Source organism: Pan paniscus, chromosome 23 (genome assembly GCF_029289425.2).
Source record: "Pan paniscus chromosome 23, NHGRI_mPanPan1-v2.0_pri, whole genome shotgun sequence".
NCBI classification, from domain to species: domain Eukaryota; kingdom Metazoa; phylum Chordata; class Mammalia; order Primates; family Hominidae; genus Pan; species Pan paniscus.
The window spans coordinates 34,987,928-35,014,811 of record NC_085927.1 but is presented as its reverse complement, the minus strand read 5'-3'; the positions used below and the strand labels follow the sequence as shown (position 1 = coordinate 35,014,811).

The 26,884-nt window shown below is 50.2% G+C and overlaps 1 protein-coding gene and 1 long non-coding RNA gene across 7 annotated transcripts in view; one reads left to right on the top strand and one right to left on the bottom strand.

The window, feature by feature from the left end:
• KIAA1671 (KIAA1671 ortholog) overlaps positions 1-26,884 on the bottom strand; it is a 245,469-nt gene that overhangs the window by 81,673 nt on the left and 136,912 nt on the right. The window contains exon 1 of one of the 6 annotated variants that reach the window (XM_055105447.2): positions 3,170-3,714. The exons of the other annotated variants lie outside the window; for them this stretch is intronic. Within the exon in view, the coding sequence (XP_054961422.2) occupies positions 3,170-3,454 (285 nt within the window). The 5' untranslated portion in view covers positions 3,455-3,714. Of the gene's footprint in view, positions 1-3,169; positions 3,715-26,884 lie in introns of those variants that run through there. 6 annotated transcript variants of the gene reach the window in all.
• On the top strand, positions 2,900-14,081 carry LOC103785353 (uncharacterized). The gene is made up of 5 exons (XR_611040.5): positions 2,900-3,015; positions 3,209-3,445; positions 4,629-4,668; positions 5,508-5,625; positions 12,714-14,081. It is a non-coding gene; the product is annotated as an uncharacterized LOC103785353 (long non-coding RNA).

Here is a 26,884-nt window from a genome sequence, read left to right as displayed (position 1 = left end):
CTAGCCTTCTAGGAAGGTAGGACTCACATTAGTCTGAGCCCCCCAAAAAGCAACGTGGAACAAACATTTATTCAGCACCTCCTGCATGCTAGGGCTGTGCTTGCTCTTAGTCCACTCTGTCCCATTGAACCACCCACCAGACAAGTCCCAGCTGAATCTCCATGTTTCAGATGAGGGCACTGAGGCTGAAAGAGGTGATTTAAGCTGCCCAAGGTCACTCAGTTTGCACGTGGTGAGTTGAGACTCAGGCCTACGTCTGTCTGACTCCAAAGCCCTCTTGGTGCGGCACCCCATGGCCTCAGAGACCCCCCACTTCCCGCTTTTATTCCAGTCTTGGCCCCTGTGCCATTGCCATTGTTCCTGGGTTCTGGAATTTTCTGTCTGGCCTCTAACTGGAGTCCACCTTGTCTCCTTGGCTAAACCTGGAGTACCAGGCGTGTTTCTCAGGCTCACATGGGACTGCAGCACAAACATGCCTCTTCCTGCCTTTGTGGCTCAGAGACAAAGCATTTGTTTTCCCTCTTTCCCCCTTTTATCCCTTGGACACAGAAGCAGGCAGGCCATTAGCAAATTACTTCAAGGCTGGCTTTAGAAAACATTTCAGGGCACGCCTTTGAGGGTTATTTTATGCCCGCGATAGATTCTTCTACACTGCTCTGAGTAAATACAAGCCGGAGGCAGGAACCAGGATGAAATGAATGGACTATTTAGATAAATCATGCACAAGGTCAGAAAGACTAAAATCCTGCCCCCTCCCAGCCCCAGCCACGGATACTGCTGTTGTCCCAAACTCTTAAGTAATTGTCTGTGGCTTTAAAAAGTTTCTTCCCATAAAACGAATATTTAAGTGAAGTCCCTGAGTAAAAAGGGCGTGTGTGGGTTTTCCAGCTCATTGAAAATCTTTGAAGTGATGGTTTGAGAGGAAAGGTTTGGTTGCCACAAGAACTAATTTTTAAGCACCACAGGCTAAGAACGGCCACGCTCACCACACGTTTACCAGCACATCAATGCACGATCATCCCCATTTCACAGAGGAGGAAATCAAGGCACAGAGAGGGAAGGAGTCTGCCCAAGATCACACAGCTGGGAAGTGGCAGAGCCAGGACTCAACCCCTAGGCAGGGGGTCCCTGGCCTTGCGTTTCGTTGACTTATCTGCAACACTGCACATGTTCCTATCCTAACTCTGCCGTTATCCTGCTCAGGCAGAGTGTCTAGGCAAGCAACAGAGAGAGGGCATTCACAAGTGTGCAGATTCTGTGTGCCTGGCACTGTGCCGGGGGCTTGCTTCAATCTCATACCAAGGCCTTGGTTCTCCTCATTGGACACAGGAAGAAACTGAGGCTTAAGAATGGGTCAGGGCTCCTCAGCCAGGAGTCTGATTCAAGCTGTCAAGGCCAAGGCCAGCTGGTGCCTACCACCCAGTAGGGTGGCTACATGGGAAGGAGCCTGAAGCTTGAATGTATTTAGCATGTATTTACACTCTTGGTGGCATCTCGATGCAACACGGAATGGTTCTGCACCACCCAACTTCATTTATTCAACCAGCTGGAGAGGCCACTCCTGCCAGTGGCACCAACCTGTAACACAGGGTAAGACGCCTAGGGGATTCATGCCAATGCCCATGGTCACACCACTCCCCAGGGTGGGGAAAGAGGGATGCCAACAGAGCCTGCCTGTCACCAACCCCATACCCTGAGAGAGAACAGGAGTGACAGAGAAACAAACAGAGACAGAGCAAGGCAGAGAGACACATCACAGAGACAGAGATACACACAGAGGGAGACAGAATGAATGAGGGGCCTTCTTTCCCTGTGGCAAGTCACACCTTCCAGAGGTTGGGGAATCTGTCTCATAAATCCAAGCCCCACTAATTTGTTCTGGGCCACAAAGAAGCACAGACCCACTGTGAAGGAGACGTCCTGTGAACGAGACACGTGTCATGCCCAAGTGCTCGGCTCCTGCCTTGCATTTGCACCTGCCTGCTCTGGCTGCTGCGTGACCTGGGGTGAGTCACACCTCTGGGCCAGCAGAGGGGATACTGAGCCCCTGCACCTGGCAGGGCAGCTGTGAGCCCTGCCACCTCGAGCGTAGGGAGGGCCAGCTCAGGGCTCCCCCCTAAATGCTGGGTCCCTTAATGACTATAGCACTCCTGGCTAGGAGGAACCCAGAAAAAGGGGCTGGCTTAGCCCTTCGCCTGTCCTCAAGTGCTCCCATAAACTGGGCCAACACAGTCAGGTGGCAGAAGTCTCCTATGTGAAAATGGCAGGCCCTCTCTTTAGGCTCAGGCCTGGTCAGTGACCTGGGCAGCCCTGAAGTAATTGGGAGGGTCTGGGGAGAACATCTGCTGGGAGCTGGACTGCAAAGAGCTGTGAATGGGGAGGTCAGAGCCTGGGGTTCCGGACCCGGCTCTGCCACTCGCTCACTGTGCTTCCCCCACAGGAGGCACTTTCGCTTTCTGGGCCCAGTCCCACCTCTCCAAATCATCAGAAGGACCTTACGATTGTTTCTGCACTGTCGCCTAGCAGGACACAGGGCAAGGTTTTAATCATTAGCTGTCATTCCACCCTGCTGTCCCAATCCAAGCCCTCCCGAGCCTGCCTGAGTAAGAAATCAAGGCCTCCCTCCCTGGCCCACTCACACCAAACCCCAGGTTCAGGGCCAGCGGGCAAACTCGCCCACCACACCTCGGTCTCCTAAGACCCTTTCCTTGGCAATCCAATGAAAGCTCGGTGGAACGACAAAAGCTACAACTCAGCGTGCACATGACACCGCCACTTGTGCTTCCTAGGAGGGTGAGAGGAGATGAGGCAGGTGCCACTAATCCACCCTAAAAATAGGGAGAAGGATGAGCTTTCGTGTCGGGGGTTGGGGTGTTCACACTTAAAACATAAATCAACTGGCAAATTCAGCCCAACTCACGTGCTGGCCCTGTCCACACAGACGTCGACTCCAGCAAAAATGTCCTGACTGACTTCAGGAGAGATAGGAATTATTGCTACGTGCCTCTTTCCCAGGTACAGGGGACAGGAAGTGCCTGGGCTTTGACTGACAACTATTCTGGAAGAAGTAACTTCCCCGGTTTGATGTCTGGGACCCCCTCCCTGGGAGGACTGGAGGGGAGGAGCTTTCAGTGTTGTTTTAATATTTTTTAAAACATAATAAGCTTACAATATCTGGCGGTTCCGAATCTGTATGCCTTTTCCTCAGTGAAGAAAATCTCTGTTGGCTGCGGGCAGAGAAGCGGCGGAAGGATTCCCGACTCCGGGAAGCCAGGTGTCGGAAGGAGGAAGTGCGCTTGAAGGGGGTCCGGCTGGCCGACTCTGCACTCGTCCGTTCGTGGCCCACCGTGGTGGTCACCAAATTGAGGGCTTCCTGGAAGGACCTCCTCACGGTGCCCATCCAGTGGGTCATGTGGGTCTGAGCCACCGTGAGTTTATCTCCCAGGTAATCCATGGGGCCAGCCAGGAGGAGAGGTTAGAAGGAAGTTAGGGAGGGAGAGAGCAATTAAAACGCCAGTGTCCTCTTGCCTCTTTGGACTCTTTTGCTCATGGAAGTTTTGGGCTTGCTTGGAGGAAAAAAAAATTAAAAACAGCAGCTTTCTTCAGGCAAACCAAGCGTAAGTAAACATCCCTGAGCCAGCAGCCGGCTGCATCCACGGGTGCCGCTCAGAATTAAGAGGCAGCTAAGTGCCAGGCTGGGAGTCCACCCCAGCGGAGTTATAAAGTCAACACACTGGGCAGTCCAGGTTCCAGTTCCAGGGCTCACCCAGCTGATCGGCCGAGACAAGGAGCTTTGAGGAACAAGCCGGCTGCACTCACTCCAGGGCGTGACGGTCCCGAAAGGCGGGGGATGGGGGTGGGGGTGGAGGGGGCGGCCTTGGGCACCCTCGTCCTCACTTCCCTTCAGGTAGGCAGCCCCCCTGAGGTGCACCCTGGGAGGTTCCGGTGGGCAAGCTGCCGCACCCTGCTGCCCCCTGCCCGGCTGCCCTCGGCCAGACCCCGCTCACCTGACCCATGCAGGTTTTCTGTCCTCTGGCTGGAGATTCCAAACCTGTCGGCCGGCAGGCGGCTAGCTCACTTCCGGAGGCAGCCACCAGGGCCCCCGGGTCCCCTGGCTGAGCAGCCCGGGATGACATCAGCCCCCGTCTTAGCGAGGGGCTTCGCTGCCCAGGAATGCAGGAGGGGCCTCGGGGAGGCGGAGGCGGTGGCGGCAGCCGCCCAGGGAGCTGACGTCCGCCCCCATTTTTTTCTCCCCCAAGTCCCAACTCGCTCACGGTCCCTCGGGGCTGATGGCAACTTCACGTGCCTGCCAGCCTACCCACCCCTGTGCCCTCACCGCAAGCGCACCAGGAAATGCGGCTGCACGTGTGTGCATGTGTGTGCACGTTGTGTGTGTGTGCGTGTATGTCGGCGATCTGGCAGCCCCGGGAAGGTTAGCACTGCTGGGAAACGGCTTCTGCCTCTAAGGTTACAGGCAGCGTCTTGGGACCTCTGGTCGGCTGTCAGTCTGTCTCCCTCTCGTGGTCTGTTTCTCTGTTGATTTCTCAGCCTCGCTCTCCTCCCTCTCCCTGTGTCTCAACTTCCACTTGCTTGTCTCTAAGCTTCTCTCCTCTCTCTCTCCTTTTCAGCTGTCTCTCCCTCCCTCTCTGGAAGGCAACACTGATCCAGGTGAGACAGCCTCTGAGGTACCCCAGGAAGGACTGGGGAGGGCTGTATTTCAGTGCAGGTGGAGTTGCCATGGCAACCCGGGGCACAGCATCTGCCCTGTCCTGGGCAGCAGGCTCAGCACTGGGAGCAATGGGAATGATTCATGGTTTACACTAGGTCACGTGAGCTCCCTGGGTTTTAACCCTTACAGGGCTGGAGTACTAGGGGTTGTGGGTACGACTAGACCCTAACACCCACTGTCCTCGGCCAGGCCCCGCTCATCTGACCCATGCAGGTTTTCTGTCCTCTGCCTGGAGATCCCAAACATGTCAGGGGTTGTTAGAAGGGGGTGGGCAGCAGCTGGATCCTGGAGGTCAGGCACACCTGTTAAAGGAGGTTTCTCCTTCTAGCAGGGATCCATGTCCCCCCAACCCCACTACTTTTACAGACAAGGAAATGCAGATTCAGAGACATAGATTCACTTGCCCAAGGTCACACAGCAAGGATGTCACCAGGCATGCACCAGAGCTGCTCCCACCCCAGGTTTTCCCAGGTCTGAAATGGTACCTGGCCCAGAGTCAGGGCTCTGTAAATATTTATTGTTCGGACACCAAGTACACAATTGAAACCCAGGTCGCTCAGAATGCATCCTATGTCCTTTCCACCACCACCTCACTTCAGTTTTGAACAAATATTTGTTTTCTAGACACTGGTCAAAGGGCCTCACTTGAGAAAGTTTATCACAAAGGACTCTCTGGCAATATGGCCAACAGATCTCTTTCTTTTCTATGTATTCCCAGTCCTTACAGCTATTCATTCTCTTTCTCTCCCTCTCTCTCTTCTTCTTTTTTTGGATACAGGATCTCACTCTGTTGCCCAGGCTGGACTGCAGTGGCTTGATCACAGCTCACTGCAGCCTTGGCCTCCCAGGCTCAAGCGATCCTCCCACCTCAGCCTCCTGAGTAGCTAGGACTACAGGTATGTGCCACCATGCCCAGCTAATTTTTGTGTGTGTGTAATTTTTGTAGAGACAGGGTTTCACCATGTTGTCTAGGCTGGTCTCGAACTCCTAGACTCAAGCGATCCACCTGCCTCAGCCTCCCAAAGTACTGGGATTACAAGCATGAGCCACCACATCCAGCCTCATTCATTCTTTCATTCATTCATTTCATAAAGATTCAGAGGGTGCCTACTCTGAGCCAGGCACTGCATAGAGATTAAGATCAGAGGGCTCACAGCCCAGCAGGGGATGACAGTGGTGGCTAATATTTATTAAGAGGTAACTAAATGTCCAACACCATTCTAAGCATTCACAGGAATCAACTAATGAATTTTTTTGCATGAACCCATTTGACAGAGAAGACTGAGATCCACAGAGGTGAAATCATGTACCAAGGTTATGCCTGATAGGTGTCCTCCAAGATGACCATCAGTAATCCTCGCCCCCTTTTATTCATACCCTGGTGTGGTCCCCTCCCACAACGAATCAAGGTTGGTCCGTGTGGTTAGCAGAATAAAGAAGAAGTGATGGGCCGGGCGCGGTGGCTCACGTCTGAGTAAAGAAGAAGTGATGGGCCGGGTGCAGCGGCTCACGTCTGTAATCCCAGCACTTTGGGAGGCCGAGGCGGGTGGATCACAAGGTCAGGAGTTCAAGACCAGCCTGGCCAACATGGTGAAACCCCGTCTCTACTAAAACTACAAAAATTAGCCGGGCACAGTGGCAGGCACCTGTAATACCAGCTACTTGGGAGGCTGAGGCAGGAGAATCGCTTGAACCCAAGAGGCAGAGGTTGCAGTGAGCTGAGATCACACCACTGTGCTCCAGCCTGGGTGACAGAGTCAGACTCCGTCTAAAAAAAAAAAAAAAGAAGAAGTGATAGTGTAGGACTTCTAAAGCTTGGTCATAAAAGGCATCATGGTTTCTACCTTCTTCTCTGAGGTCATACTGGGGAAAGCCAGCCGCCATGTTGTGAGGATGCTCAAGCAGTCACACACAGAAACCCACATGGAGAGAATGTGAGGCCCCAGCAAACAGCTAGCACCAGTTGCTGGCCATGTGAGTGAGCCACTATGGAAGCAGATGTTCCATCTCTAGTCAAACCCTTAGCTGACCGTAGACCTGCCCAGTATCTTGAGTACAACGTCATAAGAAATTCCACGTCACAGTCACTCAGCCACACTACTCCCAAATTCCTGGCCCATAGACATCACAGAGATACAAGTGCCCAGAGGCAAGCAGGTAACAGGTCCATGAGAAAACTGAAGATTGAAGGCAAAGATGGGGTGGGGGGCTCTTGCAGCAGCCTATATACCTTACATTGATATATCCAGAAGTATTACTCCACCATGCAGGTGAGGAAACATACACAGGAAACATACACAGGGCTAGGTCGCACTTCCATGAGTGCCTGGCTCCACCCTCCACCACATGCAGCCTCCTAGGTCCCAGGACTTCTGGCATCCAAAGTGGGCCTCCAAAGTTTGTCCATTTTCCCCACACAGATTGCCCATAGTGAGCTCCTACACCAGGAAGTCCTCTTCATGGCCTGCTCCCTCATTACGCAGGCCCAGGACGTCCAGAGTGGAAACAGGAACAGACCTGAGAAAGAGCTGAGTCCTCCCCCCCTGGCCCCAGAAAAGTCACACCAGAAATACCTAGAGAGCTGGAATGGCACACAGCTTTTTAACAGACCATCTGGACATCGGGGTGGGAAATCCACTGGGGTCCTCAGGAGGAAAAATGTTAAATCAAAATAGAAAGTAAAACACCTTTAAAATGATCATACCCAGTGTTGTCAAGGTTGTGGTGAAACAAGACACATATGTCCACAGCAGATGGACATGAAAACTGATATATATTTCCTGGAAGAAATTTGACACCCTAAATCAAAAGTCTTAAAAAATAATGGCTTGCCAGTTAATGACATACATATTGAAATGTACAGCTGAAATGTACTGATATCTATAATTTTTTTTTGAGACAAAGTCTTGCTCTGTCACCTAGGCTGGAGTGCAATGGCGTGATATCAGCTCACTGCAACCTCTTCCCACTGGGTTCAAGCGATTCTCCTGCTTCAGCCTCCCGAGTAGCTGGGATTACAGGTGCGCACCACCACGCCTGGCTAATTTTTGTATTTTTAGTAGAGACGGGGTTTCACCATGTTGCCCAGGCTGGTCTTGAACTCCTGACCAGTGATCTGCCCACCTCGGTCTCCCAAAGTGCTGGGATTACAGGCATGAGCCACCATGCCCGGCCAATAATTTATTTTGAAATGCACACACACACAAAAAATGGAGTGCTGGGTGCTGTGGCTCACACCTGTAATCCCAGCTCTTTGGGAACCCAAGGTGGGAGGATTGTTTGAACCCTGTAGTCCCAGTACTCTGGAGGCTAAGGTAGAAGGATTGCTTCAGCCTGGGAAGTTAAGGCTGCAGTGAGCTGTGATCACACCACTGCACTCCAGCCCGGGCAACAGAGTGAGAACCTGTCTCAAAAAAAAAAAAAAAAAAAAAGTGCCATGGATGGATGGCTACATTTTTATAAAGCACACATAGCATTTTTTTTTTTTGAGACGAAGTCTCACTCTGTTGCCCAGGCTGGAGTGCAGTGGTGTGATCTCAGCTTGCTGCAAACTCTGCCTCCTGGGTTCATGCCATTCTCCTGCCTCAGTCTCCCGAATAGCTGGGACTACAGGTGCCCGCCACCACGCCCGGCTAATTTTTTTGTATTTTTAAGTTTCCTGTGAGACACCTGGTCATGGGGGGGGTTTCACCATTTTAGCCAGGATGGTCTTGATCTCCTGACCTCGTGATCTGCCCCCCTCCGCCTCCCAAAGTGCTGGAATCACAGGTGTGAGCCACCGCACCCCAGCCACATAGCAAATTTTATAGAATCTAGCTGATGGGTGTTTTCCTATATAATTTTTCTATATGTTTGAACATTTTCATAACAAAAGGTTGGGGTGGGGGGGGCACTGTATCCAACTTTTGACCCTATAGTTAGTGATCCAGTTCCACACACAGGAATTCCTTTGGAAATAACAATAATAATATACAAACATTTTGCTATAAGAATGTTCATCACAGTCACATAGATAATGATGAAAAGGTGTAAGAACCTAATTATTCAAAAAGGGACTTGCTCAGTGCAGTGCAAGCCGTGCTGGCGCCAGAGGCAAAAGGAAAAAAATAAGTAATACTCAACCTGTTTTTATTTATAGTTCTGATTCCTTTCTCATCACAAATTTTTGCATTAATTTTAATTTTTTAAAAACAATTGAAATATTATTCATAGTGATCAGTGACTTTTCTTGACGTCCCCCAATTTTGTGCCCTATGTGAGCACCTCACTTGCCTTATTCTAGACCCACCCCGTCCTTGCTAAATAAGTATAGCATCATGATTAAGGGTTTGGAGACCCAGCTATAGCTCTTATTAGCTGTGTGACGGAGAATAAGTTACTTGACTTCTCTGGTTTTCAGAGATGAAGTCATCAAACTCATCATTTCCATCGATGCAGCTAGTACCTCCCCTGACTAAGATCCCCTTTTCTAGAAGGTGCACACACACACGTCAGCTGCTGTGAATGCTGGTTACGAAAGGCTCGGAGCTCTACCCTCCTCTGGAGAATTGCCCTTACTGAAGGCTATGTCCAGATGCCCACAGCCGATGACTGACCAATACAGAACACAACACTCAGGTCTCCTTGCCTCAAGGCACCACCAACTCAGTGATGCAATTCACACTCTAGGGGTCCCCATGGGACTGGGCTGAGGCTGGGGCTCAGCTGAAACCACATCTGTAGTTAGCTTTGTCCCCTGCCCCAGTTGTTGCCCTTTCTTCCTTATGGGTTTCGCTTGAGAGCTTTCCCTCAATGAATCGCTGCACCAGAATCCTCATGTCAGTCTCTGCTTCTAGGGAACCTGACCAAAGACCACTACCACCATCACCACCATCACTACTGCTAACTGAGCACTTACTATGTGCCAGGCATTACATTGCATCACTGTATTACACCATCAGCTCCTCCCAACAATGAAAGGAGGCTGATACTATTAATATGGTTATCACTCGCATTTTACTGATGGAAAAACCACGGCAGAGAGAAGTGAAATGACCAACCCAAGGTCACACAGCTATTAAGTGGTGGAGTTTGGCACCCCCCCCAACTTCATACCTGTGACAAGCTATATATCCTGGCCCTCACCAAATCAGTCTGGATGGCGACAAGCGCCCAGAAAAGCAGAGACCAAATGGCAGGTGGGATCATCCAGTTCTGCCTCCTTCCAGAAAGGGGAGAGGGGTGCAGAAGTGAGCTACAAAGCCAGATTCCTGCTTGTTCCCTCCTGGCTTCCTTTAGGTACAGAGCGGTCTGCAAGTGTGACTATAAAAAGCTTCGCTTCCTGAAAACTGGGGCAGCACAAGCATTTTCCCCCCCAGAGGACTTTTTCTGCAAAGTCTTCTGTTCTCTCCAGGAAACTCTTGGGATGTTTTGGGCATCAAAAAAGAAAGAAAACCATCTTTTTCTTACATAATTAATCCAAAAAATGCTGGAGAAGCTGCTGAGATCCAGGAAGTAAATGGGAATTTCTTTTACAATGTGAGGCGAGACACAGAGATCGCCATTTCTAGACAATCACTTGTGATTTCAGAAATCAGAAAATGGGCCAGGCGTGGTGGCTTATGCCCGTAATCCCAACACTTTGGGAGGCTCAGGTGGGTAGATTCTCTGAGGTCAGGAGTTCGAGACCAGCATGGCCAACATGGTGAAACCCCATATCTACTAAAAATGTAAAAATTAGCTGGGAGTGGTGGTGGGCACCTGGAATCCTAGCTATTTGGGAGGCTGAGGCAGGAGAATTGCTTGAACCCGGGAGGTGGATGTTGCAATGAGCTAAGAACGCACCATTGCATTCCAGCCTGGGCAACAGAGCGAGACTCAGTCTCAAAAAAAAAAAAAGGAAGGAAAGAAAGAAAGAGAAAGTAGAAATCAGAATATGCCGGTCATTCATTCATTCAACAAACATTCCCTGGACAGTTACTTTCTGCAAGTTCAGTGTTGGGCTTGAGGGGACCTATGGTCTCTGAAGAGCTCAGTGTATCTATCTGATTCTTAGCCATTAAGGGTGGAAGGCCAACTCAAATCTGAGGCTATCCCATTTTCTCCCCAAAATCGAATACAAAAATGTATAATTTTAAGAATCCCTGGTCTGGTGGAAGAAAGAAATAGGAAAAAAAAATGAACAATTGCCAAGGGTTCTGATGAACAAGTGAATAACATGCTATGGGAACATAATAGGGAGGGTGAACCCCAACCAAGAAATTCAAAGGTTGAGGAAAGAAGGTCACAGGGAAATGATCACTTATTAAAGACTTACAATCAAAAGAAGGGTATCTGGGTGGGGTTTTGAAGGATAAATAGGAGTATTCCAAGAGGGCTGAAATCGAGAACACCACGTGCAAAGGCCAGGAAGTCGGGGCACGTTCAGTCTTGCCCTCGGAGTTCTGGACACGTGGCATCCCTGCCTACAGCTGCCTTCCCCTCCTCTCCCACCTCCAAGACAACCTTCAGCTTTTTCCAGATCTCCCGCAGGACGTCCCACTCATATGACCCTCTTCACATCCTGCTTCCTAAAAGATTGGACATTCCGGGACTGTGCATCCTAGACTAAGAGGTACACTAATATTATGTTAATAAAGAAGGTGGGGCCAGGAGCAGTGGCTCATGCCTGTAATCCCAGCACTTTGGGAGTCTGAGGCAGGTGGATCACCTGAGGTCAGGAGTTCGAGACCAGCCTGGCCAACATGACAAAACCCCATCTCTACTAAAAATACAAAAATTAGCCGGGTGTGGTGGCAGTTTCCTATAATCTCAGCTACTCAGGAGGCTGAGGCAGGAGAATCGCTTGAACCCAGGAGGCCGAGGTTGCAGTGAGCCAAGATTGTGCCACTGCACTCCAGCCTGGGCAACAGAGCAAGATTCCATCTCAAAACAAAACAAACAAACAAAAAAGAAGGTGGTACAGTGGAAACAATAACCACTAATGGAGGATTTACTGTGTACCCAGGAAATGTTTACTTGCACATCTCACCTCATTAACCCTCAAAACAACACTTGAGCGTGAGTCGTATTAGTGATGTTCCCCATTTTGCAGAGGCCAGTGAGGTTTAAAAAGCCAAAAGGACTTGCCCTGGGCTGGGTGTGGTGGCTCACGCCCGTAATCCCAGCACTTTGGGAGACCGCGATGGGCGGATCACAAGGTCAGGCATTTGAGACCATCCTGGCTAACACGGTGAAACCCCATCTCTACTAAAAATACAAAAAAAGGCCAGGTGCAGTGGCTCACACCTGTAATCCCAGCACTTTGGGAGGCTGAGGCAGGCAGATCACGAGGTCAGGAGATAGAGACCATCCTGGCTAACATGGTGAAACCTCGTCTGTACTAAAAATACAAAAAATTAGCTGGGCATGGTGGCAGGCGCCTGTAGTCCCAGCTACTCGGGAGGCTGAGGCAGGAGAATAGCGTGAACCCAGGAGGCGGAGCTTGCAGTGAGCTGAGATCACACGACTGCCCTCCAGCCTGGGCGACAGAGCAAGACTCCGTCTTTAGCCGGGCGCGGTGGTGCATGCCTGTAATCCCAGCTACCCGGGAGGCTGAGGCAGGAGAATCGCTTGAACCTGGGAGGCAGAGGTTGCAGTGAGCTGAGATTGCGCCACTGCACTCCAGCCTGGGTGACGGAGCGAGACGCCGTCTCAAAAAAAAAAAAAAAAAGGCGGTGGCGGGGGGACTTGCCCAAGGTCACTGAGCTGGCAAGAGGGCTCTGGGACTTGAACCCAGACTTGTCTGATCCCAAAGCCTTTCACCACCTCATTTCTCTGCACTTACCTGGGTTGTTCCCCAGGCCTCTTGTGAGGGTCAGGAAAAGCCTTCAGAAGGGCTTGCCCAGTTGCCAATTGCATTAGTTTCCCTTTCTTGTCGACTGGCCTGGAGACAAATTCCCAGGACTACGTGTGGGAAGGGCTCGCTCATGAACTCAGCTTCAACCTACTTTTTTCTCTCTTTCAGGTGGAGCAACACCGTCAGTCAGAAGGCAGCGGATGGCACAGGGCTTCCGCGTAAGGCCTGCATCGCCTGAGTCATGGTTTTCTCATCTTGTATGAGGCCCACCCCCTTCAAAAGGTTGTGACAAAAAAACCAACTGAGATAATTTGTGCTGCTGGCACACAGTTAACACTCAATAAGGCCGGGCACAGTGGCTTACACCTCTAATCCCAGCACTTTGGGAGGCTGAGGCAGGTGGATCACTTGAGGCCAGGAGTTCGATACCAGCCTGACCAACATGGTGAAACCCCATCTCAACTAAAAATACAAAAATTAGCCAGGCATGGTGGTGTGCACCTGTAGTCCCAGCTACTTGGGAGCCTGAGGCAGGAGCATCTCTTGAACCCGGGAGGTGGAGGTTGCAGTGAGCAGAGATCGCACCACTGCACTCCAGCCTGGGTGACAGAACAAGACTCTGTCTCAAAACAACAACAACAGCAAAATAATAAATGGTGACCACAAGAGATGATCGTTTTTCTATTATAATTCCTATCATCTCACTGTTCAAATGAATCACAGGACCCTAGACACTCAGAATCAGGACACCAGCAGGGATCAACCTAGGCCAACCTTCCCACTAAACTGAAGAAACAGGCCCAGACCGAGGGCTGCCCTAAGGCCTCACAGTCCATCTGCAGCAGGCGCCCTCTCTGATATCTCCTAGGAAATGTGCATGATCTGAACTTTGACAGCGTCTGCAACCTCACATATTACCTGTTTCCCAGCTTCTTTCTACCCTGAACAAACTGGACAGATGTTAATCCTGGAATGTGCCATGACATCTCTGGTTCAGCCTTTTGCATATGCTGTTCCCTCTGGCTAAGACACCTTTCCACCCCTTCCTCACCTGGCCAGCATCTAGTCCACCACAGCTCAGCTTAGATACTCCCGCCTCTGAGACATCTCCCCTATTTCCTTATATCCATGGGGGCAGGGGGCACCTCTGGGGTCCCACCCTGCCTATGTAACCCCTACCGAATCACACAGTTTACCTGGCCATAATTTGGTTTACCCATCAGTCTTCCCCTCCAGGTCCCGAGCCTGTGGGCGGCAGGGACGTGTCCTGTCCACCCTTGATACCCAACATCCTGAAGAGGCTCTCATCGTACCCACTGTGTGAGATGAAGGAATCACTGAGGCTTGAACCCAAGTCACAGGACTCCAAACATCCTTCTTGGGAGACTTGTTTCCAAGGCAACAGGGAAAGGAATTCAGATAAAAGAAAAAAAAATAGAAATGACTTGATTTTACAAGTCAATCCCAGATTATTTATAAACCAAGCTTAAGATTATTTCCTTGGGTTAATTTATCACATTCTTCTTCAAATAGTCATTTTGGTGACCTAAGATGTCTTTTACCTTGGGATGAGCAATCAATCAATCAATCGATCAATCAAAAATCATCTAGCAAGGAAATCTTTCTAGAAACAGACAGAAACTCATCACCTTTCTTTATCAGACCCCACCCTCAGCTCAAGTAGAAAGCAGCGTTTTCCATGCTGTGGAGAGTCTGCCATGTGGCCCTGCCTGGCATGGCAAAGCCAATCTGTAATTACAGCCCCTCTTCCGAGAGCCAGGCCTCTTACAAGGCTGCAAACCCTGGCCTTCTCTAAAATGGAAAAAGGCAGGCGGCAGGCCCCCACCTAATTCCCCTGCCTGACTTATCTCCTGGGCCACCCAGTGGTTCTGGGGGCAATCAGACCCTGGGAAGGAGGAGGGGAGCTCTGCTGGTATCTTTGGCCACACTGCCTGGGGCTGGACAACACGTTTCTTTCCACTACAGCGACTGAAGTTCCATACTGTTGGCTCAGTTAGCAAAACAAAGCAAGATGTTCTTGGGAAACAACAAATGAGAAATGGGATGAGGAACACATGACCTCCCCTAAGAAATGTATTTCTGACCAGTGAGTTTGCTTTACTTGGCTGAACTGCCCTCTAAGCAACACTCCGAGATTATAAAGGTCTCCATGAGTATCATAAAAGATTAAAAAAATGAGAAGGCCTTTCTGGCCTTCTCTCCTTGCTTCCTCCCTCCCATCCTTCTGACTTCAACAGGCACTTTCTTGAGTGTCTACTATGAACCAGGTACTACAGCAGGGAAGCCAAAGACCCAATCCCTAGCCTGTGCAACTATTTTACTTGGGGTTTGTAGTAAGCATAGTCTCAACTCACAGTAGCTGTCATTCACCAAGGGCCTACTGTGCGCCCTACTGCCTCGTTGACAGGTATAACCCAGGAAGGCTGTAATCTCCATTGTACAGATGGGACAACAGAGGCTCTGGACAATGACATCACTAGTCCAAGTCATGCATCTGCTATGTGCAGAGCTGTGACACAACCCACGGCTGGGTGGAACTCAAAGCCTGGGCCCTTAACCACCGGGCTACCCTGCCCCTGTGAATACCCCCATTTGTGTCAGCTGGATTATGGGGTGCAGAAGATGTGGTCATAGGAGAGAAGACCTTGCCCTGTGTTCCTCCTCCCTTCCACTCCATTTGGCTTTCTCCCACTCACACTTAGATTGGCTGTGAACCCCAACTGAAGCCTGATGGTGAAAAACACAAGGTTCACCAACATGGCTTTGGGGACCCCCTCCCATACTCAGTTCTGACGAAAACTCAACCACATCGACAGCTCCAGTGACCAGCAGGTCTGGGTGGCCTCAGAGGGCATCTTCCATGCCCTCCTGCCCAGGCTGAATGGAGAGGAAGAGCCAGGCTCTGCCCCACACCACTGTGGGGCCCCAGGCAATGCTCCCCTCCTCTCTGGGATGCGATTCCCCAAGGGGGTTACCCAGGAAGACCACAGGAAAGACCAACTCAAAATCCTCCGCCTTCCTCTGCAAGGCCACCAAACCCAGTTACAAATACCGTATGGCCTGGGGCCCTTGCACCACCTTCTCCTGCCTCAGCTGCCTCCTTTTGCAGATGGAAATCATGACACCTACCTCCCAGGTATCAGTGCAAGCCAAGAGCACACAGGAGGCCCCCAGCAACAGGCACGGATATTCCAATGGGGACTGCCCCATTGGAATCCACCATTGGAACGAGTGTGGCTTAAGTACCCACATTTGGCCAGGTGCGGTGGCTCACACCTGTAATACCAGTACTTCGGGAGGCCGAGGCGGGTGGATCATGAGGTCAGGAGTTCGAGACCAGCCTGACCAACATGGTGAAACGCCATCTCTAGTAAAAATGCAAAAATTAGCCAGGTATGGTGGCGCACACCTGTAATCCCAGCTACTCAAGAGGCGGAGGCAGGAGAATCGCTTGAACCCGGGAGGCAGAGGTTGCAGTGAGCCAAGATTGCACCACTGCACTCCAGCCTAGGTGACTGAGCGAGACTCTGTCTTAAAAAAAAAAAAAAAAAAAAAAAAAAAAAAAAAAAACCCACATTTTGAAAGACAAACTTATAAAGAGAAATGCCCCCCTTCCCCAGGCTAAATCAACACTCGTCCAAAGGCTGCTCCGATAGGGTACATATTTCCTAAGAGCTGACGGGACATATTGTGTGTGCCAGGCCCCACAGCATCTCATGTCATCCTCACAAGCACGGTTTAGGGCAGGGCTCCAAAGTCTGACTGCCTGGCCCTCCAGCTCCTTGCTATGTGATCCTGGGCAAGTAGCTTACCTTCTCTGAGCCTCACCTTCTCTGCCTTTAGAAGGGGAGAAAAACGGTACCCTTCTTACCAGTGGTGGTAACATTATATGCTCTGACCAACTCATGGGAACAAAACAAGCATCCCCACTGTGCAGAGGAGAAAATTGAGGCAGAGAGTGAAGGCTGGAGGTTGTGCAGCGGCTTAGTGGCGAAGTCTGACTTGGAGGCCTGTGCTCAACAGCTTCGGCTCTCTGGGCAAGGCAAGAGTGGTACCACGCCCCACCCCCATCATTTCCATCACTCAGCTGGGCAGCCCCCACCTCTCTCTCATCTCATAGCTGCTGTGAGGAATGGTCTCCACTTGCAGAGCACGCCTCCACACAGGAGTGCTTTCTCCTGACCCGGCTGGAGGTCTGTTCTCACATGCCTTGCTTCTCTGCACACGGGGAGCCTCTCTTTTGCGCCACCCACGCTGTTCCAGGAGCCATGCTGGGGTGGGCGGAGAGGGCAGGGAATGGGGCAGCCAGGCAGCCCTGGCATCTTGACAAAGGGGTGTCACTCCACAGGTCCCCATGGCAGCCCATCTTTTGGGTACAATGCACATTCCACAGCCTCAGAGTCCTAGACCTTGGGCTAGCCTGGATTTAGTCTCTTCCAGAGCCCCTGGCATCAGGGCAATCAGAGCAAAACCCCCCCGCCCCCTCCACCCAGTTGTTTCCAACCCAGAGCTGCCTGCAGATCCTACGCAGCCTTGATGCTTCTTGCTTCTGAGTCACAGCTCTAAGGTTACTCTCCAGACCCTATCACAGCACCCTTCCGCTTACACTTTAATAATTATAATTCCTTGGTATTTCCCTAATTGTTTATTTATTACTGTCCCTCTAAGGAAGGCTTATAAGAACAGAAATCTTCTATGTCTTAGTCTCTGCTATTGCCCCCTGTCCCTGGCACACTGGAGGCATTCGGTAAGTCTTTGTTGAATGGATAAATGAATGAAGTAAAGAAGGGAAGGAAAGGGGAGGGAGAGGAGGGGAGGGGAGGGGATGGAAGAACTACTATTTGCCTTCTCTTCCCTGCCCCTTTCTCTGGCCAATTTCTACTTTGTGCTGATGTCACCACCTCCAGGAAGCCTTCTCTGCTGCTCTCTCCACCAAGTAAAGTGCCTTCTCTGTGCTCAACTCCTGGGCTTCTTCCATCACAGTGTTCTCTTTGCCATTTTGTAAATGTCAATTTTCACAACCCTCTGCCTACCAAATCCTGGCCAAGGGGACCTGGGGGCAAGTCTGCTGGGTGGACTACAGGGAGAAGTCTTCCTCATGATGCACCCTCCTCCTTGGTGGGATGTTGTCCGGGCTCCTGAGGATGGCTGGAACTGTGGCAGCCATTTGGGGACCATGAGGGAATAAGATGCCGAGAAAAGTGTAGGAAGATGGGAAGAACCTGGGTGGATCTATGCATCCAGGACTTGGAAAACTCCCTGTAAAGGGCCATATAGTAAATATTTCAGGTGTTGCAAGTCATATGCAGTCTCTGTCATACCTTCTTTGTGTTTTGAGTGGTTTTTGGTTTATTTTACAATTTTTTTTTTTGGATGGAGTCTCGCACTGTTGCCCAGGCTGGAGTGCAATGGCGCGATCTCGGCTCACTGCAAGCTCCGCCTCCCAGGTTCACGCCATTCTCCTGCCTCAGCCTCCCGAGTAGCTGGGACTACAGGCACCCGCCATCACACCCAGCTAATTTTTTGTATTTTTAGTAGAGACGGGGTTTCACCATGTTAGCCAGGATGGTCTCCATCTCCTGACCTCGTGATCCACCCGCCTCAGCCTCCCAAAGTGCTGGGATTACAGGCGTGAGCCACCGCACCCAGCCTACAACCTTTTGAAGGTGCAAAACTCATTCTTGGTTCACAGGCCATAGTTTGCCGAACCCCATACTAATACCAGCTGGTGAACTGTGCGAGGTAATACACGTCCTTATTGTCAGACCCATTTTTATGGGGGTCTTTGTTACTTTCAGCATCTCCACTGATGAAACAACACCATTGTACCAAATGACAATGGTGAGGATGTGGAGCAACTGGGCCTCTCATACCCTGAGGGTGGGAGTGCAAAATGCTACAAATACTTTGACAGGGTTTGGCAGTTTCTTAACAAGTTTATCATACACTTACCATAGGATAAGGCCGTCTCACTTGTAGGTATTTACCCAAGAGAAACGAGAGCATTTGTCCGTACAAAGACTTGTATAGGAATGTTCATAGCAGCTTCATTCATAATAGCTCTAAACTGGAATCAACTCAAATGTCGGTCAACAAGAGAAGGGATGAATACACTGGCACATCCATGCAATGGAAAAGTGCTCTGATAAAGGGAACGAGTTATTGATATGTGCCTCAACGTGAACACATCTCAAAATAATTATGCTAAGTGAGAGACACCGATGAAGAAGACTGCAGAGTGCACGGCTCCATTCACGTGCATGTCTACAACACACAGACTAATCCACAGTGGCAGAAAGCAGATCATGGTTGCTTGAGGACAGGATGGAAGGAGGGGTGGATTCCAAAGAGGCAGGAGCAGGCCCCTCAGGGAGTGTGGAACGTGCTTATTATTTTCACTGCCGTGACGGTTCCACGGGAATACACATACGTCAAAACTCATCAGATTGTACACTTGAAACGTTGTTTATTGTATGTCAATTAGGGTTTTTCAGAACTGTTAAAAAATAATAATGGTGTTGGCTCTTGTAATAGGCAGAACTTTGAGGGCAAAGGACACGGGATGGGAATGTCTTAGACAAATGGGAAACACCCAAAGACCAGCGGACAGGCAACAGGGAGGGAAGATGGAAGCCTGAGAAGCCAGGGGCCCCACAAGATCTTGTGTGTCTTGAGTGACTGCTAAGACCACCTCTGTCCACTCCTACGTAGCTGAGGACGAGTGAGACCAGGCTCCTCAGCTACTTTGGTGAACAGGCACAGAGAGGCAGCCCTCGGAGACAGCCCGTGGACAAGCGGCTGTAACTGCCACTGCCACCCTGACCCCAGTGGGGCGAAGGAGCCTCAAGGCCCTGTGTGGGCTGTGCCCAACAGCCACAAGCACTTTTTGGAGTTCTGAGATGCTAGAGTTGGTGTGTCGAGTGTCAGGTTCGCCGTGTACCCTGCAGATGGTCTCTCCTCATCTGACAAGGCCGGGGACACACAACAGAATTCCCCAGGAGCTCTAGGCTTTTTCTCCCCGACTCATCACAGAGAGGACAGGAAGAACTCCCAGCTTAGCTCCCCAACTACCATCTGCGGCAGGCAGGGAGCACATCTGGCTCTGCAGCTCCAAATCCTCCCTCTCCGTCTGATCCCAGGGACAGTGCTATTGCTGTCAGGCCCAGCAGAAAACCTAGGCTTCCTCCATTGGGTGCTGCACCTTCAAAGAAATTTTTTATCTTGGCTACAGAAGAACAGGAGCAGAAACAAGGGAGGAGAAAGCCGAAGGCTAACCAGAACGGTGAGGTCATGCTAAGTCAAAAAGGATCAGGAAACAGAACCATGAAAAGGAGCAAAGATGAGGTTGTGAGAGATTGGGCATAAGGGGATGAGTGTAGGGGGGCTTAGCAGTCATCAGTATTCCTACAGCTTATCTTCATTTACATGTTTCTTGATTTTTGTTTGGTTTTGTGGTTTTTTTTGAGATGTGGCCTCACACTGTTGCCCAGGCTGGAGGGCAGTGGCGCGACCTCAGCTCACTGCAAGCTCCACCTCCTGGGTTCACGTCATTCTCCTGCCTCAGCCTCCCGAGTAGCTGGCACTACAGGTGTCTGCCACCATGCCTGGCTAATTTTTTATATTTTTAGTAGACATGGGGTTTCACCATGTTAGCCAGGATGGTCTTGATCTCCTGACCTTGTGATCCACCCTCTTCAGCCTCCCAAAGTGCTGGGATTACAGGCGTGAGCCACTGTGCCTGGCCTCTTGATGTTCTTTTAGAAATGCATAGCATTTGTAATTTTTATTGTCTTTTGCTCCCAGATGCTGGAATGTGAGTCTGTGCAGAGACTGGACCGCATGGCACCCCGCCTTTCATAAGAACCACACCTACCTTTCCCCATAGAATCTCCAGAATCACAGAGTGAACTGGATGGTACCTCTGCCATTTTACAGAGGGGGAAACTGAGGTTCAGAGATGTTCGGTGTTGTGCTCAAGGTCACTCAGCTAGGAAATGACTGCATGAGGCCTGGATCTGGGCTTGTCTGGTCTGCAGGCTGGTGAACTTTTGTATATACACTCTGGAGGGAGCCTTCCTCATGTCTCAAGAAACACCACCTGAGGCTCAGCGCACTCATATCTGTCTGTTTTGTTTACTACAGTATCCCCACCCCTTAAAACACTCAATAAAGAGCTGGGGAACAAACAAGTGGACATAGCAAATAACGATGCTCAGCGAGAATCAGAGGGAGGGAGGGAGGAGGGAGAGAGAGGGAGGGAGGAGGGAGAGAGAGGAAGGAAGGGCTGGCTTCCTGATGCTCCCAGATCCACCCAGGACACAGGCTGTGCTCATGAAAACACAAAGTCGTGAGAATGCGGATGTGTACCTCCTGGGGCCAGGCTCAGACGGTAACGGTGACACCTCTTCCTAAGTGTTCATTTTCACAATCACGTTTCTCAAGGCACATGACATATTTTCTTACAACGCTGTCTGGAGCTTTAATCCTACCTCCCTAAGACCTTTCAGAAAGAAAAGGAGGCCTGGAGAGGCTGCTGGAGGAAGGCCCGGGGGTTATGCTGCATCAGCCTTCACTAAAATGAACTCACTGGTCCCATTCTGCTCCTTCTTCAAGTTCTCTTGAGGGGTGTTCTCTCACCTTTTACTTCCCACCCCGGGGCCTGCTTGCCTCCCACCTGCTGAGGGGCCTTGGACAGACCTGGGCCTGTGTCCTCTCAGCCAACAAGGAGGGGTTGGCCATGATGATCTATAAGGGCCCTTCAGGTCTCCATCCCCGATTCATTCACTCCACAAAGCCACCCTGGGGGTCTGCGTGTACCACCCGCGGCACAACACACCAGTCCCTCTGGAGGGAGCTCTGGAGGGCTCCAAGCTCTGGGCAAATGACCCACACCTGCATTTAAACTGGGCCTCCCTGCTCCCGTTCAACCACCATTCATCCCAAGTCTCAAGAAGGCAACAGAAAATGCCCTGTTTGGAGCTTTGACAGAAAAACTCCTCTCTCAAGAAGGTCTGAGTTGATGGTTCGCTTTCTTCGAAAACAAGAGCGATGCTTTAAGTTGGGAGCAGCCTTCGCGTTTGGATGTGGACACCTGTACAGTCCTCAGGGTGGCCCCATGTATCTCTCTGTCCTCCCTCCCTTCTTTAACCCAAAGTGAAAAGTCCTGGGAGGCAAGGCGGGGGCTGGCAAAGTGCCTGCAAACCAGCATCACTGTCAGGATCTGAGGGAGAGGAGAGAGGAGAGGGGAGGGGAGAGGAGAGGGGAGAGGAGAGAGGGGGGGTGTGTGTGTGTGTGTGTGTGTGTGTGTGTGTGTGTGTGTGTGTGTGTGTCGGGGGGGCAGGGAAGATCCCGGTACCTCTCCATTCTTACTCAAACAACTGATTTTCAGGGTATAATAATAACTGCCTCCCTGCTCCCCACCAAGTGTTCTCATTTCAAAATGGACTTAATGAGATCCCTTGGAGGAAGGACTTCTCCAAGCAATTGAACACACTGTGCAGTAATGAGCTGCCAGCAGCGAGTGTCACTTAATAGAAACCAAGTGGACAGAAACAGGTCAGGGGAGGGAGTGGCTGTCCCTTAGGCACCTATTGTGCCCGAGCACAGTGCTAGGCACTCTATAGGGGTTGCCATCCATTATTTCATGGCATTCCACTAACAGCCCTGCAAGGTCTTGTCTCTCCTCTTGAAAGATGAGAAATCTGAGCCTCTGATCTTGTTCCTAGGCTGTGAAGCATAGCTAGGCTGCCTGCTCAAAACTGGTCCCTCCACCAATGCGCTGTGGACTTCAGACAAGTTACTGCACCTCTGAGTTTCAGTCTCCTCATCTGTAAATGGGGATAACAATAGCGATTGCTTTGTAGGGTTTGTGTGAGGGTTGTGTGAGACACTGCCTAGAGATTACCTAGCACACAGTAAGTGCTCAATGAACATAGTCACTTGCCGGCTGGACTTAAACCCAGGAACCTGTCTGCTTCCAAAACTCAGTAAATTCTCTTTCCACTAATCTGCAACTCCCCCATCCATACTCAGCTGGTGACCTTGAGCTCACCCTCCCTGTTCCCTGCATCTGGGAGGCCACCCTGATTCCCTCCAGTGCAGGGGGCAGAGGGGCCACACTCACAGCCCAGGCCAGCCTCTCCTCTTGTGCTCTGATGCCATCTCTTCCCACCAACTCGAAACAGCTCCCCTGCATCTAAAGCTGCTCCCTCCACACTCTTCCCTGTTGCAGTAAAATTTGGCACCATTCGCCTGTTATTCGGGCCAGACACTGGGGACCCTCCGTAGTTCCTCTTCTCCCCAGATCTTCCAATCCATTCCCATGGCTTGAATTTGAAACTACAGCCTGAACCCGATCACTTCTCCTTGCTTCCCATCCCACCCCAGCACTGGACCCAAGTCCCCACTGCCGCTGGCCTCCCTGCTTTACCTCCTGCCCCTCCACTCCACTCCCCACACATCAGCCTGGCTGGGCTTGACAGTTCTCCATCCTACGAGGTTAGCCTCCACCAAAAATGCTCCCTCATCTCTCCACTACAGCCAGAATAAACTCTACATATTCTGCCCTGGCCCACAAGGCTCCCACTTGCTTCCCCTACTTGCTCAATGGAAGGCTGGCAATATTGGCCTTACTATGCCTCAACCTGTCTCAGCTTGTTCCCAATGCAGGGCCTTTGCACGTGCTGTTCCCTCTGCCTGCAGCCTCCTTCCCCACATCCCTGCGTGGCTGGCTCCTTCCCTCAGGGCTCCACCCAAATTTTATTCCAGTCACGCTTCCTCCCAGTCTCATCACCTGTTTTACTGTCACATCATTCTGTTTCCTTATCTTCACGCATTTATCTGTATTTGGAATTATTTATCTTTCATATATATTAGCTGTCTCTCCCACTAGAACACACACTCAGCCAGGGCAGGAATTGTTTTTCGTATTCCCCTCTGATGCTTGGTGACTATAACAGCGTCGGGCACAGAGAAAAGACTCAATACGTATTTGTTGAGCGGATAAACAAAGGAGTAAATGAATGAACAAATAAACTAAAGGATGAATAAATGAACACACACACAAGCCAAACTCTATGGGGCTGTACTTGTCCATCTCTAAAACAGAGGTGGTAACCCCAACACCCACAAGACGGTGATGAAGATGAACCCTGATGAACCAGAGCCTAGGAGATGCTCAATAAATCCTTGCTGGTTGAAGCATTTCAGTCAGCGGGGGCTCAGCAGCGGGCATCTCCTCTCAACCCCTTACTGAATAAAATGCATTTAATAGTCAAAATCCTGTAACAGAGATACAGCAATTGAAGGCCCAAGGACGAACGCATGTGAGAACATGATTCACTGTATTACCCGTAGCCATGGCAACTGAAATCTTCAAGCGCAGTTCCGCCTCGCTTTAGTTTTCTATGCAGAAATTTCTAAAGGAAATGTTCAGATTTCTATCTCTGCTGATATAGAATAGGCATTCTCATTTGGCTTGGAGAGGAAAAATGCAAAATACCAGATTCCCATAAAGTAAACTGGTTTACGAAGAAAGAAGAGTTTTGTTTTTGGCAGCGTGAGTTCAATTCTGAGAGGTAGAACAAAATCATCTTCATCATCATCACCATCATCAACAAACAAACATCACCTTTGCTTGAAATAGAATGGACCAGGCCAGGCACGGTGGCTCAGGCCTGTAATCCCAGCATTTTGGGAGGCCAAGGTGGGTGGATCACCTGAGGTCAGGAGTTCGAGACCAGCCTGGCCAACATGGTGAAACCCCATCTCTACTAAAAATACAAGAATTAGCCAGACATGGTGGTGGGCGCCTGTAATTCCAGCTACTCGGGAGGCTGAGGCAGGAGAATCGCTTGAACGTGGGAGGCGAACGTTGCAGTGAGCCAAAATCAAGCCACTGTACTCCAGCCTGGGTGACAGAGCAAGACTCCATCTCAAAAAAAAATGGACTAGTACTTTATCTAACCTTCACTCATTCACGCAGTCATTTAAGAAGAGTTCACTGATTGCCTACTGTGTTCCAGGCCCTGTGCTAGACTCCAGGGATACAGCAGTGAACCAAGACAGATGAGGATCCCTGCCCTTGTGGAGCCTGCAGTCCAATAGGACAGACATCCAATGGAAGAACATTCACAGCATGGAATTCCCAATAAGGAATAGTGGAGAGAAACACAGTAGAACAGAAGGACAGCCCTGTGGGATAGCAGAGCCACCATCCATTGGTTTTGTGACCTTGGGCAAGTCACTACACATGTCTGAGCCTGTGATAAAATGATGATAACAATATTGCTTGATGAAGGTGCTACGTGTACCCAATGAGATGACAGAAAAAGTGCCTCGTGTGGTGTCTGATATACAGCAAGCACCCAGTGACTAGTCATTCTTCTTGCCTTACAGAGGCAGAAGAGGCCAGCCCCTGGCTGTTTCTCTCGACAAGGCCTCAGAAAAGTTCTCCGGGTGTGGGGTTTTCCCAAAGGACTGCCTATGTTCTAAAGGACTGAGGGAGTCTGGGAGACATTTGAGATTTCAACTTTCAAAATAAATGTGCAGGAAAGGCCAGGGAAGAGGAAACAGATTAACCTAACAGCTACCCAGATAACAAATGAGGCCAGAGTCCTGAACATGTTTAGGGTGGGGTCCCAGCTAAATTCTCCAAAATATGAGGATGGAGGATGCTGAGAACAGCCTGCCATTGTGGGCTTCTCACCACACCGGCCACGTGCAGGGTGAGACTGGAACTTCAGGGACTGATGAAAGAAATTACGGTCTCTCGACCGGCATAGCAGTAGAGCTAAGGGCTCCAGAGCTCAGCACACTCCAATGCAAACCCTGAGGCCTGACAGCAAGAAAAGCCTGGTGGGCCAGAGACTTCTTCTAAGGAGCTGCCCGCACTCCCTGGATCCTCACAGGTGGAGTGAAACCCTGGCAGAGGTGGGGGCATTTGAGCATCAGGCTGGAGCCCAGGAGCCAGGAGGCAGACAGCAGACCTGGTTTATGTTTGACAGTGCACCACCCTCTTCTCAGCTTCTAGCCTCTGTACCTACACACGCCGTTCTTTATGCCTGAGCATAGCTCCATCACACCTGCCAGTCCCAGCCCACCTAGAAAACCCCTGTTCAATCTTTAGATGACCCAGAAAGGCCACGGCCAGGCATTTCTCCTGCAGCAAAACACACAAGGGCGCAAAGGTGTCTGCACAACAATGTTCACTGCAGAATTGTTTATAGTGCATGCAACTGGAAATGACCGACATGTCTGTCTAGAGGCAACTGGTTCAAAAAATTACAGTGCAAGGAAGAATATAAAGCCATTAACAAAGAATGGCATAGACCTATTATGCTGATATAGAAAAATCTCATCATTATGAGAAAAAGAAAAGTCAGGACATTGATAACTATGCATAGCAAGATCTGATTGTGTTAAAAATTAAACACACACGGCCGGGTGCGGTGGCTCATTCCTGTAATCCCAGCACTTTGAGAGGCTGAGGCGGGTGGATCACCTGAGGTTGGGAGTTCGAAACCAACCTGCCCAACATGGATAAAACCCATCTCTACTAAAAATACAAAATTAGCTGGGCATGGAGGTGCATGCCTATAATCCCAGCTACTCGGGAGGCTGAGGCAGCAGAATTGCTTGAACCTGGGAGGCAGATGTTGCAGTGAGCCGAGATCGCGCCACTGCACTCCAGCCTGGGCAACAAGAGCAAAACTCTGTCTCCAAAAAAAAAAAAAAAAAATTAAACACACACACACAGGCACCCCTTGGTATCTGTGGGGGATTGGTTCCAGGACCCCCACAGATACATAAATCCACAGATGCTTAAGTCTCTTACATAAAATTGCGTAGTATTTGCATGGGACCTACACACATCCTCCTACACACATTAAATCATCTCTAGGTTTCTTATACCTAACACAATGTAAACACTAAGTAAATAGCTGTTATGCTGTATTGTTTAGGGAATAATGCCAAGAAAAGAAAAGTCAGTACATGTTCAGTACAGATACAACCATACATTTTTCTTCGAATGTTTTTGATCTATGGTTGGCTGAATCCACGGATACGGAAACCATGGATACAAAGGGCAAATTGTGCATGTGTGCATGCACGTGTGTGTGTGTATACATATGTACATATGGGAGGGTACAGACACAGATATAGGCACAGACATTGTCTTACATACGCAGAGAATATTTTCAAAAGGAGACACATGAACCTGTCACCAGTTTCCGGAGGAGGGGACTGCAGGTTGGAGGTGATGGCAGGGAGACCAATTTCTCTTTAGAACACTGTTTTGCACTGTTGGAAATGTTAAA